The 19,581-nt window shown below is 37.8% G+C and overlaps 1 protein-coding gene across 6 annotated transcripts in view; it reads left to right on the top strand.

The window, feature by feature from the left end:
• Positions 1-19,581, top strand: part of MLIP (muscular LMNA interacting protein) — a 121,947-nt gene extending 102,366 nt beyond the window's left edge. For 5 of the 6 annotated variants that reach the window (XM_082758036.1, XM_082758033.1, XM_082758032.1 and 2 more), the window contains 3 exons: positions 8,812-8,865; positions 17,128-17,162; positions 19,241-19,581. In XM_082758036.1, coding sequence (XP_082614162.1) covers positions 8,812-8,865; positions 17,128-17,154 — 81 coding nt within the window. In that variant the 3' untranslated portion in view covers positions 17,155-17,162; positions 19,241-19,581. The remainder of the gene's footprint in view (positions 1-8,811; positions 8,866-17,127; positions 17,163-19,240) is intronic. The other variant, XM_082758034.1, reaches the window with a different exon arrangement.

Raw genomic sequence — 19,581 nt, 5'->3', positions numbered from 1 at the left:
TCCTCTTGGAACACACAGCTGCTTCTGTTTCTTTCTGCCTTCATGTTTACACAGACAGCCTCTGCTGGATTAGCCTAAAACATTCTCAAACACCAAAATGTGCATTATAATACTTTGTCTTAATTCCTAGAAGTTTCCACATAATTTCAAACTTGAGTTCGGACTTATGTCTGGCATTCTAGGATGATTGTGTATAGTTTTCTGCAAAGTAGATTTCAGGAAGACATTTTTAACACATACAATAATATCAAATATAAGAGAAAATCTGGCCCTAGCTAGCAACTGTTTTCTGAGAAATCTTTATCTTAGCCTTCTGTATCTTCAGATTAATACATTTTAGGACAACAAGAGAAGGAAACTCAAGTACCACAACACTCTTAACATCTGCTTCTAATGTTGGTTTTTGAAAGGAATTAATTCTATGACAAGCCCTGTGGTGATGGGGACAAACTTGCCACAGCCTGGGGGCTGCTCCTGATGCTAAGAGCCTAAGCGAAGGTTGAATTTGGGACTGGATACAACTCCATATCCATAGGAATCTGAAACCAGCAAAATGGGATTGTTAAAAATAATCTCTATAAATACTTTGCAAATGGGAACTGCAACCTGGGGCCATGTCTTTTCTTGTAAGATAGTAATAAAAACAATACAAGAATATAAAAAGAACAGAAGTAAATTTGTGTGAAAAATATCAAACAAGATTCAGTGGGTAAACAAATGATAATTATACACTTTTAATCAAAGGCAGTGAAGACCAGTCATAAAGCATGTGGATTCAAACACAGACACAAAAGGAAAAGCAAACAAACAAACAAACACATAACAAATGGAAGCTACTCCAAAACACTCAGAGCTTTAGAGAAAATTGTATTTTAGACCTCACTGAACACAGATGTTTCTAGAGAATTTCCTGCTGATTTTTCAGATTGTAAATAACTCTTCTGAGGCATTGAGAAAAAGTAAAAACATCAAAAGCTGATGAACCTTTGGAAACTTTACATTTTAAAGGAAAAATTGGTGCAATTAGAATTCACTTAACTTTTATTGCAGGTATCGATATAATGTGTACTCTGAAATATGGCCTTAATTAACTCCACTTCCAGTTATGTTTAAAAAAAAGTATAATAAAATTAGTTTTGGTGAGTATGTACTTTGGTAAGTATGTACTTACTTGGTATAAGGAAGATGGTATTTACCTGTGTTTCAGAGATGTTATGAATATCAAGGCATTAGTGTTTTATTTTTGTTTGTTTGTTTGAAAAAAAATTTTGAACTTTGATAAAGAGATCATATATAATAAATTGTAAGTTATAATACTTGCTTTTTGTTTGTTTGTTTGTTTTTTTTTGTTTTTCTCCATATGTAAAGAGTGTCTATCATTTTCATAGTTAGGGCAAATATGATCTTAATACAAATTTTAATATGTTTGTTGAGAGTTACACATATATACTCATGAAGATTCAGTCAAAGTTTGGGGCTTGGATTTAAAGCACCTAAGGTCAAAAATCTTTGTTGCATTGGAAAGTCAATCAGGGAACAGGACTTGTTCAATTATGCGTCTAGTCTGGGAAGTAAATGTGATGGAGGAAAGTCAGCTCTGAAATCCATTTAATTTCACGCTTTTGCCTGGAATTTGAAAGTAGTGATGTTTAAAGTTCTTCAGCTGTTCTGATTCAATGAGCAGTGACCTCCTTCCTGAGGCATGGAAGCATCCATCAAGTGGATGCTTCAAGTCATTGCTAAGCAATGACTTGATTTCTGTCAGTTCACAAATAGGTCACAGTCAATATACTGAGAAAATTTCAAATGTTCGTGTTGCTGGAAATTCTGAAATATTTGTTTTGTTTCCATTACAAATGAAATTTTGAAAACAAATTTAAATACTCCTTAAATCAAAATGCATCAGTAGGGTTATGTGAACTAATCCAAAGCAGATAACACTAAGCTGTGTGATTAGAAACTTCTTGTCTCCTCTGCTGCCTTACTCCATTTCTTGTGTAGGTTAGGATTCTCATGTCTTCCATACGATTCCTCAGGTCTTCCGTATTAGCCTGGTACCCTGCCTGGCAACCAGCTCCTATCATCACCTTTAGTGAAGTTATCCCTGCAAGGAGCTGCAGAACTCAATTATCCCACAGTAGAAAGTGGAGACTCTTCCCATAATTTCCACAAAACACAATGTTGGTGAAATCCACTTTAATATTTCATGGAAGTTATCCAAAATGAAACATTTTGGTCAGAAATCACAATATTCCAGTTATGGTCAGGATTTATTATTTTGAAACAATTTTTATTTTCTAAGTGAGTAATTAAATCTGCAAAAGAAATCACATTGTTTACAGAAAGCTTTGTTTTCTTGTTGCTAGCCCTCTTTCATTGAAAAATAATGTCAGAAATTCCTCAACCATTTCCCTCTTGGACTAGCCTTGCATGAGAAGTTGAACCTGGCCTGGGAAAGGGCAGCCCAAGGAAAACTGATGCACTTCTGGGCCTCTGTGTGTTTTCACCAGTTCCCTACCAGCTTTACTTACCTCTGAGACAAACAATCTCCACCACTAAGACTTATAGTTCCTGTAGCCTCTACTTATTCAGATGCAAATCTTTCCATTGCACTTTGCTCTGGTGCCTCTCCAGGGCTCTATCCTTGGAGAACCTGCCAGGGAACAGTGTCTGCATTATTTGTCCCTGTTGTGCATGTCCTTACTGCTATCTGGAAAGAGTTTGGAAATCTTTGAGTTAAAAAAGCAAAAATGCAGTTGTGTATAGTAATGGTTTGCAATTTAATCAGTATGCTCTACTGCATACCTGGCTGAAGGCACAATATTAATCTTTGTTACAATCACCACTTCTACTTTATATTTCCTTGCAGAGAGATGAAAGTTGCAAAAGAATTGGTTGCTTAACTGACTGAATCTTTGAATGTGATTTTATAGTGTCATTTCAGAAAAACTGCATACATCATAATTATAAATTGTCTGTTTCCATTATTTATTTTCTCTCTCTTTAGTTGAGTGTAGTTCTTGCTCTGCTGATGTATACCTCTTTTGAGGTATACCTCTTGATGTATACTCTGCTGGTGTATACCATTTATTGGTACTCTGGATTTCATACACTTGTACTCAGAAAAAGTGGTTATCCAGAAAACAGTTTTATAAAAGTGTTTGCTGGTTATGCCTGTATAAATAAGCATGTTTAGTCCCTGAAATAATAAGAAATTAGTCATTTTTCCTAGTGAGAAAGAATGACTATATTTAAAAGAGTCTTGAATACCTAATTTACTGTCAGTGTGGATTAGTGTTAGTGGAAAGCTAAAGCCCTATAAGCCCTATTAGAATTAAATTTTGCCAGGGATATCAAGGGCAACAAGAAAGGCTTCTATAGGTACACTGAGCCCTCTCCAGAAGGAAATGGGAGACCTGGTTACCCAGGATATGAAGAAGGCTGAGGTATTCATTGTTTTTTTTGCCTCAGTCTCCACCAGCAAGAGCTGTAGCCTCATAGTCCAAGACTCAGAAGGCAAAGGCAGGGACGGGATGAATGATGAACTTCCCACTGTATGAGAAGACCAGGTTTGAGACCAGCTAAGGAACCTAAACTTGCAAAGTCCATGGGGTCTGATGAGATGCATCTGGGTGTCCTGAGGGAACTGGCAGATGAAGTTACTAAGCCACTATCCATCATTTGAGAAGTTGTGGCAGTCTGGTGAAGTTTCCAGTGACTGTAAGACGGGAAACATAACCCCAGTGTTTAAAAAGGGAAAAAAGTAAAACCTGGGGACCTGCAGGCCAGTCAGTCTCACCTCTGTGTCTGGCTAGATCATGGAGCAGATATTCCTGGAAACTCTGCTAAAGCACATGAAAAACAAGGAGGTAATTGATGACAGCCAACATGGCTTCACTAAGGGCAGATTACGCCTGACAAATCTTATGGCATTCTACAAAGGGGCCATCCAGAGGGACCTGAACAGGCTTGAGAGGTGGGCCTGTGTGAACCTCATGAAGTTCAATAAGGCCAAGAGCAAGGTCCTGTATTTGGGCCAAGGCAATCCCAAGCAAAAATACTGGCTAGGCAGAGAGCGTGGATTGGGAGCAAGCCTAATGAGAAGGATCTGGGATTGTTGGTTGACAAGAAGCTCAACATAATCTGGCAATGTGCTCTTGCAGCCCAGACAGCCAACTGTATCCTGGGCTGCATCAGAAGAAGAATGGACAACAGATCAAGGGAGGTGTTTGTCCCACTCTACTGTGTTCTTGTGAGACCTCACTTGAACTGCTGTGTTCAGCTCAGGGGCCCCCAGCACAAGAAGGACATGGACCTATCAGAGCAAGTCCAGAGCAGGACCACAAAGATGATCAAAGGTCCGGAGCATCTCTCCTATGAGGACAAGCTGAGAGATCTGGGGTTGTTCTGCCTGGAGAATAGAAGGCTCTGGGGAGACCTGATAGCAGCCTTTCGGTACCTAGGAGAAAGCTGGGGAGAGACTCTTTGTCAGGAAGTGGAGTGATAGAAGAAGTGGGAATGTCTTTAAACTAAAAGATAGTAGGTTTAGATTAGATATTAGGAAGAAATTCTTTACTCAGACGGTGGTGAGGCACTGGAGCAGGTTTCCCACAGAAATTGTGGATGCCCAAATCCCTGGAAGTGTTCAAGGCCAGGTTGGATGAGGCTTTGAGCTACCTGGTCTAGTAGGAGGTGGCCTTCACATGGTGGGGAGGCTGGAACTAGATGGTTTTTAAGGTGCCTTCCAATCTAAACCATTCTATGATTAAAGATTTAATGGAGTATTTTGAAAGAATGGTATAAAAGTGAATGTTTTCTGGCTACTTTATTGGAAACATTCTTATTTCTTATGCATATTACCTCTTGTTCCAAAGAGTTTTAAACCTGTGTCTCAATTATCAAAGGTTGTAGATCCTCTAGAGAGTGACTTAGACTTGTGAAAAAGGTCTTATATTGAGAACACTTCAGAAAGCTTTATATTAGTTGAGGCAGCTGTGATTCATAGCACAATAAAAGTAAATTGACCTTTTAAAGGCAAATATGTTTTGCTGATTACTCTACAGAACTAAATGAACAAAGGTCTAACTAAGATGTTATATAACTGCCTCTTTTCTAAGCGTTGGCCGAGTCTTTACAAGGTTATTTTGGCCAGGTAGGTAATTTCTCTTTGAACTTAAATGCTGTAAATACTTATATATTGTGAGGATATTCTAATCTCTTCAGTACAATTTTCACAGCTACAAACACAGATTTGTTTAGTTTGCTCTTTCACTGTTCTTAGAAATAATCAAGTGTCACTTCACCAGAAAACTGTGTGAGACTCAGAAAAATTTTGAATCATTAATCAACTTTATAAGAATAATATAGAATTTTATAACTGGTCAAAGAATCAAGAACAGAGATTATAAAAGCATTACGAGCATCGTCCAACATAAACAGACGCAATTCTTCTAAATTCGTAGGAAAACAAATAAGGCTCCCTGCCAGCTGCTTTGACCTGGGGATGGAAGATTGCCAGTGACAGAACAGGATGAGGTCTCATGAAGACAACAAACCAGTAAAAAGTACAGAGTCCAAATTACATTCACACTTCAGATCTTGTGGACATGGGCACATTCCTCTATGACTCTGAGGGATGATAGTCACACAAAGTCTAGTAAGGAACAGTTAATCCCAACTTGTTCTGCCTACCTTGCATTTCTGTTACTTTTAAGCTGATTTTCTGGTACTATGTGTTTGATAGCTCATCTTTGCAGAGAAATGACCTTCATATTCTGAGGATTTCTTTCCCAGACTTAAGTCTGTATGTTGTACTGTGATCCAGGTACAAGGCTGAGTTTAATGAGTTAGGCTGTATGTCCTGTTAAGTGTCCTCTGAACACCTTAGGCTGACTACCATGCAGAGAGAACAAGAAACAGGTGCCAATACCCTGCTTTAGCACTTGCCCAGACACCTGAAATAACCAAGTATAGTGCCCATCACAGCTTGCAGAAGTTCAAACTTCTCTCACTTTCTTCCAAAAGAATCAAGTACTTACACATGGAGCTGCAGAAAGCAAGTGCACTGGGACACCATTTTCTATCCTGCTTGTAGTGGCACTCGAGAACACAAAAATCATGAAGACAAATCAGAGAGGAAAGGATAAGACTTTGTGGCCTCTTGGCTAAACTGTGGAGAAAAAGCATGGGGCCTGTTCCACAGAAGGCTGACATGTTTCACATTACATCGACAGGTTATGGAAATAAGACAGGAATAGGCTTTCAGGTTGTTAGGATGAACTCACCCAGGCCAAAGCACTCATCTCCTTCACATCTGGCCGAGATAGAGCTATATGATTACAGGGAAAAAAGCAACACCCTCCTTTTAGGGACCTGCAAGTCTAAGTGTTATTTTACCAGACGGGATGTAGTACTTTTTTGATGTTCTCCATATTCACTCAAGGACTACTGAAAGTCATTTATAAATCTAGATAGCTGTGACTTTCTAGACCCCATGTCATGGCAAAACCAGGCCTTCAGACATCTGACTAGTATGCACTCTTCTGCAATAATTCTTCAAGGTTTTTACATGAGAGAAGACTTGTGAGAGCAGACTTCAGAAAATTGTATGTTATTCATTTTTTTTGCTACAGCTTAACTTCTGCATTAACTTTTCTTCCTGGCATTAATCAGTGAAGTCCTTGAAGTCCTCTCACGTCTTTTCGTTCAATTAAATCTCTACGAAGTAATCAGTATTGACAGTGTCTGTCCAGAAAATATAGATAACTTTCTGTCTTCATAGGGACTGTTATTTGCAATCACTATGCTATCAAAATAAAATAAAGATACATTTTGGAGGAAAAAAAAAAAAAATAAGATTATTATTTGTCAGGCCTAAGGAGGGACTCAAGACCTCATACCTCATACTCAAGGAACAAAGCAAGGCAGAATCAGTAGGAATTTCAGGTAAGTACAGTAGGCAATGAGTACCAGCAAGAAAGTCTAGGACTAGATAATACAATAAAAGTGCATTTTTCATTGATTGGATGCATGAGCAATTTGAGAAAAAGAGTTGCTGTATTCTCAGTTCACTACCTAACTATGTAGGTTTCCTTACCCTAGTAGTGGAAGTCCTGCTTCTCAGAGGGCTTAAATGCACATTAGAAAATAAACAGAACATGATCAATACCTCCTGTGTTCTTTTGGTGATTCTTATTTTTTTCTGGAATACATAAATACCAAATTCTGGTGAGACAATAAGTAATTCAAAACAGGGTTCATTTAAATGAAATAAGTTTGTTAATACACTGCAGATGTTGCTAGAATTTTGTCCCTGTATATCATCAAGGATTGTCTAACCTCTGTAGCTGCAGGATTCTGGGTTTGGAAATCGAACTTCTGTCTCCTGTGTCAGCTGTTAAACATCTCCTGTGTTGTAAAGAGCTGTGCTGCAGCAGTAGGGTGGTGCAAGGTCTGTGGGCTGCCTTGGTCATTGTGCCAGATGAAATCAGGAATCAGGTCTGTGGTAGAGGGAGGGATGTTGCTGCCGACACCTAGTTCCCTTACCCCTTCCTTAACTTTCCTTTGTCTAAAATTATTTCCTTGCCTAAATTTATAAAATAAATACATTAAATAAACGTATTGCCTAAAGTTATTAATATGCCTTTCCATTTTCAGGAAGGGAAAAAGAAGAGAAAAATGTTAAATGATTAAAAATTGCTGCTGTTGCTATAGACTTGGCTCCTGATTCCTTGAAAATGAAGCAGGGTGAATTTTCAAAAGTATGACAAAAGTATGACAAAGTCTGGCGATATAGAACAGATCCATAACGTAATTATAAACAGTATGTGCCACTTCAATGTCACACTTTTTTTTTATAGAGTTAGATTGCCAGATCAGCTTTACACCTTAAGAAGCTCAGAATCAAAGTTAATTTTCTAGGGCAAGACCAGTATTTTTTTAAGAAATGCATCATCTGCTAATGTATTATTTGTTCTAAGTAACAAAACAAAGTAGTGCTGTTGACACATTGAACTTTGAAGGCTTCTTCCAACCTTATCTTTCTACAATTCTAAAATACCAAAGCTCCAATAGTTTCCATGACCTTTGCTCTAAAGAGGATGCTGAATATGAAAACTTCACAAACTTGTGATCTTAATATTGCTATATACGTTCTGTCTTATCCTGTATTCTCTTCAAATCTTATTGAAATTGATATGGTTCTTCATTTGAATATCATCCATCAAACTTCATTACTCAGATGCAAATCCTATAGTACTCAAAACACACTGGAAAATTATAAAGTCCTTTCTGCACATACTAATTACTGTTATACAGTTCTTTATTTATTTATTTTAATTAAATGTTTTCATGATTTATGTATCTGAAATGTAAGATTAAGGAGAGGTCCTTTAGATGTGATTTAAGAAGACTTACTCAAAGTGATAGAAATATGACTTCAGTTTTAACTAACTTTATGTGCATTATCTCATACTGAATGCATTTTAAGGCAGATGCCCTTGCTGTGATTTTGACTTGAGATGACTCTTTTAAATTGGAAAGTGATTTATCTTTCCCCACCCTTTTAATTATGGGAATATGATATAACAGAAAGCAGGCCATACCTTGAAATAGACAGGAGCAGTAAACATACAGATACTGTTGAATGCGAGTAGGAACTCATTACATTGCTGTCCTTTGCATGACTGAGGGTACTGTCTTTCATTGTTAAAATTGTGTGATATTTTATACAGAAATTGAACTGATAACTAATTTTCTTTTCCCTTTTTTAACCTCATGCTCCCTCCATCCCGTGACATTTTGGCTTGGCAGCCCAGTCATCCCATAGTGCCTATTCCAGAAAATGAAACACTCAGCTCTAAGGAGGTAATCAGTTGACATTTAATGGGTTTATGCATTTGGATGCTAGCTTAATAATTTATTTATGTAACATATGTATGAGTTGATGAGCAAAAATGTGCTGAGCTCACAAACCTGCTCTTGTCCAGTGCATGAGCTAGATAAACATTAATTATTCTTAATGATTAAAAAGAAAGAAAGAAAGAAAGAAAGAAAGAAAGAAAGAAAGAAAGAAAGAAAGAAAGAAAGAAAGAAAGAAAGAAAGAAAAAAAAAAAAAAAAGAGTTGTTTTGGAGGCTGTGCTGTTTGTGTGAATTTGAATTAACACTAACATTTCAGGTTTCTGGTGTGTGCTGCTGGGATGATATCAAGTGGGATTTGTTAAAAAAGTAAGTCCCAAGGGTTCTGAAGGGCAGAGGAGTCCAGGAAGGCTGGGCACTCTTCAAGAAGGAAACCCTAATGGCATAGGAGTGGTCTGTCCCCACATGCCCAAAGACGAGCCGGCACGGAAGATGACCAGCTTGGCTGAACAGAGAATTGTGGATTGAGTTTAGGAGAAAAAAGAGGGTTTATAGTCTTTGGAAAAGAGGGCGGGCCACTCGGGAGGACTATAAGGATGTTGCGAGGCTGTGCAGGGACAAAATTAGAAAGGCCAAAGCTCATCTAGAGCTCAATCTGATGACTGTCGTCAAAGACAACAAAAAATGTTTTTACAAATACATCAATGCAAAATGGAGGACTAAGGAGAATCTCCATCCTTTACTGGATGCAGGGGGAAACTTAGTTACAAAAGATGAGGAAAAGGCTGAGGTGCTTAATGCCTTCTATGCCTCAGTCTTTAGCGGCGAAACCAGTTGCTCTCTGGATACCCAGTACCCTGAACTAGTGGAAGGGGATGGGGAGCAGAATGTGGCCCTCACTATCCATAAGGAAATGGTTGGCGACCTGCTACGGCACTTGGATGTACAGAAGTTGATGGGGCCAGATGGGATCCACCCGAGGATGCTGAGAGAACTGGCGGAGGAGCTGGCCAAGCCACCTTCCATCATTTATCAACAGTCCTGGTTATCAGGGGAGGTCCCAGTCGATTGGCGGCTAGCAAAATGCCCATCTACAAGAAGGACCGGAGGGTAGACCCAGAGAACTATAGGCCTGTCAGTTTGACCTCAGTGCCAGGGAAACTCATGGAGCAGATTATCTTGAGTGTCATCACGTGGCACTTTCAGGGCAGCCAGGTGATCAGGCCCAGTCAGCATGGGTTTATGAAAGGCAGGTCCTGCTTGACGAACCTGATCTTCCATGACAAAGTGATGCACTTAGTGGATGAGGGAAAGGCTCTGGATGTGGCCTACCTTGACTTCAGCAAGGCTTTTGACACTGCTTCCCACAACATTCTCCTCAAGAAACTGGCTGTTCACTGACTGACGCACGCTTCATTGGGTTAAAAACTGGCTGGATAGCCCGGCCCAAAGAGTTGTGGTTAATGGCGTCAAATCCAGTTGGAGGGTGGTCACTAGTGACGTTCCCCAGGGCTCGGTACTGGGGCCAGTCCTCTTTAATATCTTTATCGATGATCTGGATGAGGGGATCGAGTGCACCCTCAGTAAATTCGCAGATGACACCAAGTTAGGTGCATGTGTCGATCTGCTTGAGGGTAGGAAGGCTCTGCAGGAGGATCTGGATAGGCTGGACCAATGGGCTAAGGTCAACTGTATGAAGTTCAACAAGGCCAAGTGCTGGGTCCTGCACCTGGGGCACAATAACCAGAGCTACAGGCTGGGAGCTGAGTGGGTGGAAAGCTGCCTGGCAGAGAAGGACCTGGGAGTATTGGTTGATAGTCAGCTGAATATGAGCCAGCAGTGTGCTCAGGTGGCCAAGGTCAACAGCATCCTGGCTTGTATCAGAAAGAGTGTGGTCAGCAGGACCAGGCAAGTGATTGTCCCCTTGTACTTGGCTCGGGTGAGGCCGCACCTCAAGTACTGTGTTCGGTTTTGGGCCCCTCACTACAAGAAAAACATTGAGGTGCTCAAGGGTGTCCAGAGAAGGGCAATGAAGCTGGTGAAGGGTCTAGAAAACAAGTCTTATGAGGAGCGGCTGAGGGAGCTGTGTTCAGCCTGGAGAAGAGAAGGCTCAGGGGCGACCTTATTGCTCTTTATAAATACATTATAGGAGGCTGTAGCGAGGTGGGGGTTCTCCCACGTGCCTGGTGACAGGATGAGGGGAAACAGGCTAAAGTTACACCAGGGGTGTTTTAGGTTGGATATTAGGAAGAACTTCTTTACTGAGAGGGTTGTGAGGCATTGGAATGGGCTACCCAGGGAAGTGGTGGAGTCACCATCCCTGGAGGTCTTTAAAAGATGTTTAAATGTTGAACTTAGTGATATGATTTAGTGGAGGACTTGTTAGTGTTAGGTCAGAGGTTGGACTCGATAATCTCAAGGTCTTTTCCAACCTAGACAATTCTGTGATTCTGTGATTTAAATCATACATTCCCCAATTTCTGGTCGCTGGTATAGCTTCTGTTTTAAACTCCAGAAGCAAGAACTGCCAGAATCTCTTAGGACAATTAGTTGTTGAGAATTTTATAAAGGACTGTCAAGAAACCTTCAGACAGCATGCAAAGAGGTAGCTTGCCCAACATCAAAATTCAGTGCCAGTTTTATTTGACTTTGAAGGAGAACACAAATCTTCCTGAAATTTATATTCAGTGACTGATTCGTTACTACTTTCACATCTTTACTCTCTAGGACCACAGTGGTTATCATAGATAATTCACTCAAAGAAATCTGAAGTGAAAATCTGATCTGCTACACATTCTTACTTTTCTCTTGAGACAGAGCATATAAAATTAAAAAGGTTTAGACAATGGGACAAACAATGAGTTTATTTATTTATTTATTTATTTTTCCTAACAGGATCATGAACATGAATCTGAATTATTGTCTCAATATTGAAATCAACACATATAATTTAATTAACTATCAGATTATTTACTGCAGACTTTAGAATATAATGAATATCCTTAATTAAAAGACATTTTCTACATTATTTTAGAAATTTACATAAAAACGCATCACTTACTATGAATAAGAGCAGTATGAGTACAGCTATGACACAGGAATTAATTTTTACTACTGCTACTGGGTACATTCTCACAATTAAATCACAAGTTTTTAGATGGATTTAATAATACACATAAGAATGATAATTGCATTTTTGTTAACACATTATTTTTATTTTCTTATTTTAAAATTAGATTCTAGTCTTGCTAAAAGCATCAAAACGGGCATTTAAATAAATTAAATGGATGTTTGCCAGTAATTGCTACAAAATGTGTGACTTTCGAGTAGTTTTTCAAAATATTGATGGAGTTTTGAGTGCAAGACCTTCATATATTGGAAGCAGAAGGTTTGCCTGACTTCTGAGTTTGTTGACAGAGCCTGTCAATATATTCTTACAGTTCATCTTGGTTTCTGCTGTGGAAAAGTTAAGATAAAGAAAAAAGGTAGACATCTCACCTGTTGGGTGGATCAACAGGCACCAGGAGAATGCAGGTTCAGCACCAGAAGAATGTGAGACATGAACGTAGCCTCTTTTTTCTCATGTGCATCCCCAGCCTCTCTGGTCAGGGATCCAGGGACTTAGTTACTTCATCTTTTTTGTTTGTTTGTTTGTTTGAATCTTCACTGCAGCTTTCCAGATGCCTCCTTTTTTTCCTTGCCCTTCCTACTTGTTTCTACACCACCAATTCCCCTTACTCTGCCTCCCAGGAGCCACTCCTTGGTTCTCTCAAATAGAGTTGCTATGGTTTATATTGTGGATCTTTCCAAAGTAAGCCCCAAGATGCCTTTGCAAAATAAAGTTAGACAATTAACATCTTGCTGAGCTTCTCTGACTTTTATTTTATTTATTTATTTTTCTTCTGTGAAGCTTCTAAAAGGAACCTATCTTAACTCTAGTAACAGTTTGTGCTGAATTTACACTTTATAAGCTTATATAACCCACAAGGCTCCACCTAATTTAAAATGTCCTTTATTATCAGTGAAATCTTGTTTGGATGCTGAACTGATTAGGAATAGTTCTGTCAAGTGATAAGGCCAATGTTACTCTTACTGCTGCAATAAAAACTTTATATTTCTCTGTCTCTGCCCTTACTAACCATTTCTTTATCTAAAATTACTTGTAAGCTCAACTTGCTAATTTCTTCCCCTTTGGTGTTCCTCACTCAGAGCTAAAAACACTATGAGAGAAAGTCAGTGCAATTTATGCAATTCCAGAAAAAGAATCGGTGGTTAAAGGCTCAGTAAAACATAAGCATTTCCTTGGCTCCATGAAAGGAGTGAGAGAAGGGAAAAGGGAAGATGTTGCTACTGTGTACTTAATAATTTGTATTGTTTTCCTCAAAGTGAAGTATTCACTGGAAAAAGTCTGGAAGTCGTTGCTTTTGTGTTTAGAAGAACAGCATCCTATTCCTCATGCAGCTTCAGCTTCTTTCTGTAACATGAAGCAAATCAGATCTTCTACTTTCTTGTGAAAGCAGGAGAACAAATAATGGATTTTCCTCCCTGTGAAATCCTTCTCTACAACCAGCACTTTTTAGTTGGAGGGGATCTGAAGGATACACCTGTAAAACCTAACCAAGAGATATGACAGTAATTTCCAATACTTATGGTCTTATGATCTGTGGCTTAACCTAGTGTTTGCCCATATTATGGTGTGTGACTGACATAAAAATTACTTTCAGAACTGTACTGTCAGAATATTTAGAGAGAACATAGGGCATATGTCCCTGTGGAGTTATAAAAAGCCATTGTATACAGGTGTTAAATGTACATACTCATTCCCCTCATTCATATATAATTTTCAAAATCTCAAATTTATTGTACAGTTAATTTAGGTTGACATAATCTTTTGCTCTAGCTGTTACTCTCTCTCATCTATTTGTTATTCCTAAAAAATCGGAAATAATTGAGACCTAGCATTTTTAATGTAAGGTCAGTATTCATAAAAAGACCTCATAAGAAAATGCTGATTCCACTGACTTCAGAGGAGACAGTATTTCACTGAGACACTTTTGTGCAGATTCCTCCCCCTTGCCATTTTCCTTCCTTCCTTCCTTCCTTCCTTCCTTCCTTCCTTCCTTCCTTCCTTCCTTCCTTCCTTCCTTCCTTCCTTCCTTCCTTCCTCTCTCTCTCTCTCCCTCTCTTTCTCTCTCCCTCTCTTTCTCTCTCCCTCTCTCTCTTTCTCTCTTTCTCTCTTCTTCCTTTTGTCTTTTCTTCCTTTCTTCCTTTTTCATTTTTTTTTTTTTTCTTAATAAGGGAAACAATCTGCCTGGCTCTGCTTTAATCAAATTTAATACCAAAAGTTTTTGAAATTATGAATTCTATGAAAATGTCAATAAGGCCCAAAGTTCTGTTATACATTGCTCTTTATCTTTATTTACATAAGGAATGTTCCTGGTCAGAGGTCAACATTACTATTAATCATTAAAAGATTCTACATATAAGAAGAAAATGCACCCATTATATGATAGAATCCTTGTACTAAAGAATTTATGTAAAGGTTTATATGAGATCCAACCAAAGATCCAACCAATTTGTAGCACTGCTGATGTGCAGGGTTTATAAACTATCCAAGGAATTAGAGTGTATTTGGTTACTCATAAACAATGCGTAGACAGAGACTAGGCATAGAGATTATAAGCAGCATATAGGAAATAAGCAGAAAATAAAGGAAAGGGCACCAGTAATACAATCAAAAAAACCTCTCAGATATTGAAAATTAGAAAATCCTGTGATGTCACTTTTCTCCAAAATAACTGTTCTGACTTGACCTGTAATATTCCAAAATATTTTGAAAGAAAATGAACAAGACCTCTCTGAATCAATAGTCTCAGTGCCCTTAGTTTATTTTGTCCAAACCAAGGACCATAGCACTAGACTGTCTCCATATCATCATAACAGTTCATTTAACTTTATAGTGTCATTTATTTGGATATATAATGATATTGCAAAGGAACATTACAAGTAAGAACATCTACTGCTTTTACTAAGGGAATAAGAATTTCAAGTGCTAGCTGGGATAAATTCTTTAATTTCATAATGGATGGGCTACTAATGAGGAACAGTAAGCTACAGTCTTCTGATACCTACAAATAGAAAGGGAGGTCCAAATGACATCAGTTTCTAAATTTTGAGAAAAAAAAAATCAGCGGAGATAATTTATATTTAGTTTATACTTTATAATGCTTTAAGCTTTATAAATTTTAATACTTTATACTCACAATGGGAAATTTATATTTGCAACAGGTATTTGGGCAATACTTTTTGACAGCTTCAATGATATCTCCTTGCTTTAACTAAAAAGTTTCAGTTATAGCTTATTGACATGAAAGGGCATATTAGATCACCAAGCATTAACAAGGGAAAATGTATTCTGAATTTATGGGGTATTATTTCTAATGTGATCTCTATAAAAAGAATTACAGTAAGTGTATTACTTACATGCTGAATTTACATTAAAAAGTCTAAAAGGGTACTAATGCATAGGCTATATTTAAAATGATATGGAGAAAATATGAAATGTCAGCATGTCACTTAAACTGCCATTTTAATCTAATTCTATCTGGCTTTAAGAAAAATCTGTTGTATTTAGTCTCCTTCAAATGATAGCAGGAATAATGTACAGTAATTTCAGTGGAAAAGAAATTACTTTGAATATGTAGTCAGAACACAAGTGTAGTTTGACAAAGATTTTTTATTATGCAAATACTTATGTAATTCATAAATAATTAGAATCATAGAACCACAGAAAAATCAGTTACAGTGTTTCACCACTCATGATGAAAACATTTTTCCTTATGGGCAGTTAAAATTTCCTACTGGGTGCCTCTTATCCTTTCACTATAAAAACCTGCATTCTCTCTAAATCCTCTTTAAGTAGCTGGAGAGGGAGAACAGATAACCCTTCACTTACTCTTCAAGTTAAACAAGCCCTCTAGTGTGCCCTCATATGGCATTGGAACGAGTTGCCCAAGGAGGTGGTGGAGTCATGGTCCTTGGGGGTATTTAAGGAAAGTTTGGACATGGACCTTAGGGACATGATTTGGTGAGTGATGCTAGTTGCAGGGGGGATGGTTGGACTAGATGATCTTGGCGGTCTTTTCTAACCTTAATGATTCTATGATATGCCTTTCTCAGAAATCAGGAAACTCCCCAAACCATCCTGATTGCTCTCCATTGGGCTTTTTCTGGTTGGTTGATGTCTCTTTTCTACTCTATCCAAAATATGGAAGCTGTGTTCTAGATGCAGCCTTGCTAGTGCCTGTCAGAGAATAATGACTTCCCTCACAACCTATGAGGGAATGGCATATAGCAGTGCTCTAATTAATGCAGCCTGATATGAGGTTGGCCTTCCTCACCACACAGGTGTACAGATCCTCCTTTGGTTTGGTGTCATCTAGCCCTGAGGTCTCTGTGTGACTGCACAGCTGGTCAGTCCCTGAGCTACCTTTGTACTGGATTGTTCACTCACCCAACCTAGATGTAAGACTTCACATTTGCCTTGTTCACAAAACTTCTGCTGGCCTATTCCTCCAGCGTGGCAAAGTGCTCCAGAATAGGAGCCATACTCTCAGCTTAGCAGTCTGTGTCTGCTCTCCAAGTTAGGAACATCCACAGACATCAGGAGTTTGTATGCTTTTCCACCACACAAGTCCCTTCTGGAGTTGTCAGATAGCATTGACTTAAGCCTCCAATGAAATGACACCTGGAACGGTGACTTTGAATAGTTAACTACTACATTTTCTGGTGGTCCCACCAGTTATTTATCCATTATAAACAAATACTGACCTCTGTAATACACCTTGCTCCTCATTGGGTACAAGGCTTCTATTGAATAGTGTGGAAAGCCTTTCTAAGGTAAGGGAAAACAATATCAATGCCATGTGACTGCCAAGTTGGCCACATGCCATGTCTTCCTGGGCTGTGGTCATACAAGGAATTGGAAGCCCAACAAGTGCATTTAGCCAAGGTAATGCTTTGCCTTTTGAAATTTGCTATGCACATATTTGCTTCCTTAAACCTGTCAATGCATGAAAAACATCCTAAGCCCTATAAGCATAGTTATAAATTAACAGTGCAGGAAAACTAAATTTTTAAAAGACAAGATGTTTAATGAAGTTGTCTGTCCACCACCAAAGCAATTGTAGTCCTGTACCTGGTTATTTTATGGCAGTTTTTATGCTCTCCTCCACTTTGTTTTCACTTCCTTTTTTTTGTTCTTAATACAGGTCACCAATGAAAGAGGTTCTATTTAGCTACAGTGGTGAGTATTACTATTTTTATGACTTGACTACAGTCACAGAATATGTAACTACAGCTTTAGAACCACTTTAATAAATTGTTGTGTATGTGTTTGCTTTGAAAAGATGGTAGGATGCTTTAGCAACACAATTTAGTGTTTGGATAATAAGTTGGCTATTTTTGGTGAGTGTTTTCTATTAATAATTACTAATACTGAATAATTCCACTTCTTAGCTTAAAGTCAAAATTTAATTAATTGTAAGTGGGATGCAATCAAACAGTTGGAAAGAACTGAGGTATGGCCTAGGATTAAATTGTGTGGTAATATTGAAATAAGTTGAATATTATTTTATATTTGAGTGCATAACCACATAGTACCATTAAAATGAATAGTGTGCTATAATTAAACAATACCATATTGAAAATAATATGTTATACTTGACACAATATAGTATTCAACTTGGAAGGTCAGCAAATAGGTAATACAGGAAAGGCTAAAGTGTTCAATACCTTTTCCAGTTTCAGTCTTCACAAAAAAAAAGACTAATTATGACTAAGAATTTAGTTCAGTTACTATTAAGAATTTTGGAGCAGGAACATAGAGATAATAGGAAAAGAACACTTTAAGGAATCCTGAGGTGAAATGGATGTATTCAGGATGGCACAGCCCAATGAAACCCCCTTAAACACTTAACCAAAGCTACTTCTCAGACTAGTAATTAGCAAAATGAACAAATACCTAGAAAACTGGGGAAAGGCAAAAACAATGTCATATCTAACAAAGAAGGAAATGAAGGTCTAAAGAATTATAGAAAAGCCAGTCCTAATATTATTTCCAAGATTCTGGAACAAAGTATTAAGCAATCCATTTGTAGGCATCTAGAGAACAGCAAGCAGATAAAAGAACTTGCACAGGGACATGTCAGAAACAAATCCTATCCAGTTGACCTCATTTCCTTTTTTGACAGCAAAACAGGTATAGGGGATGTGGTCGATACAGTGCATCTTCGACACAGTCGCACATGACATTCATAAGCAAGCAAAGCAGAAATGAGTTAAATTAAGTTCACATAAGGTAGATGTGCAACTGATTGGAAAACTGGACTTTGAGAACAACCATTTGCTGCTAAAATGGGAGAACATCTCACTGAGACTTCCATAATGCCATCTTCAAGTTCTAGCACTATAAAATATTGCTCACTACTTGCTCACTTGAATGGGCAGTAAATTTACTAGATTTGCAGATAATCCCCATTTGGGAAGATCTGCAAGCAGTTTGGAAGACAGGATTAAAATCCAAAACCATCAACATTAGAGGGATGGCTGAAAATCAAATTATAAAATTCATTAAAGACAAGTATCAATGAAAAGCACAGACAGAAATTGAATGACAATAATAAGGCAGGAGAGAATCTGAGGATTACAGGGGACCACAAAGTGAATCTGAGTTGGAGAGGCAATGTTCTTATAAAAAATGTCATTCAAGGAAAATACTGAAAGGAGTGTTTATAGTATAATGGAGGTAATTACTCATTTCTGTTCAGTGTTAGTGAAGAATCAGTTGCAGTATTGTGTTCTGTCCTGAGCAATTTTAGAAAGAGAGACTGGAGGTGTGGAAAACAAATGGGAGATTTAGAAAAGATTTAAAGGTTTCAGTTTCTTCACACAGAAGAAAAGAAATAAAGACAGAGATGAGGCACAACAGGTTATATCTCTTTATAATGTGTTATAAAAGGATATTAGTCACTTCTCTATCCTCCCTGAGAGTAGGAGGAAAAGAAATGGGCCTTAAGTTTCAGAAAGAGGGATTTAATTTAGTATTAGGGTTGTTGCAGCTACATCAGAATTTAAGCGCTTAAACAGTTTTTCTGAGGTTGCTGCAAAGGCAGACAAGAGAAGTGGCTGAATATTTCTTCATGTTTTTTTTTTTTTTTTTTTTTTTTTTTTTTTTTCCTGTGAAAATATAAGCTACATTTAACAGTCAGAACATCAGGTTGTATAAAGAAGGAAAACCAAGTGAGCTTGGTGCATGCTACTTATACAGTTTACAAATCTTTATTTTTTGCTACACGTATTCATGTGAAAACTCTTCTTTTGCAGCCCCAAATTAGGATCAAGAGCTAAAACCGTAGAGTATTTTCAGACCTGTTCCTATACTGAGAAGGAATCCACGACACTAATGTTATTTAAAGCACTATTTTTTAAAAAATTGTTTCTAGTATGCTAATTGTAAAGCAGCAATAACAATCAAATATTTTTTCATGAGATAATCTTATGTACTAGCATAATTAACCCCAGAGATACACACCTGAATGTGCCATATTTATGTACCACTTCTTGAAGTGCTTGCCAGTTTAAGAGAGGCCTAAAATAACACAGCATATTTTATTTAGAAATAATACAAATGTTGAAATTGAATAAAGCTGTGTTTTTGTTGCAAA

Source organism: Aythya marila (genome assembly GCF_965140915.1).
Source record: "Aythya marila genome assembly, chromosome: 3".
Classification (NCBI taxonomy): Eukaryota; Metazoa; Chordata; class Aves; order Anseriformes; family Anatidae; genus Aythya; species Aythya marila.
Note: the sequence above shows the minus strand (reverse complement) of the source record. Positions and strands in the feature narration are given on the sequence as shown.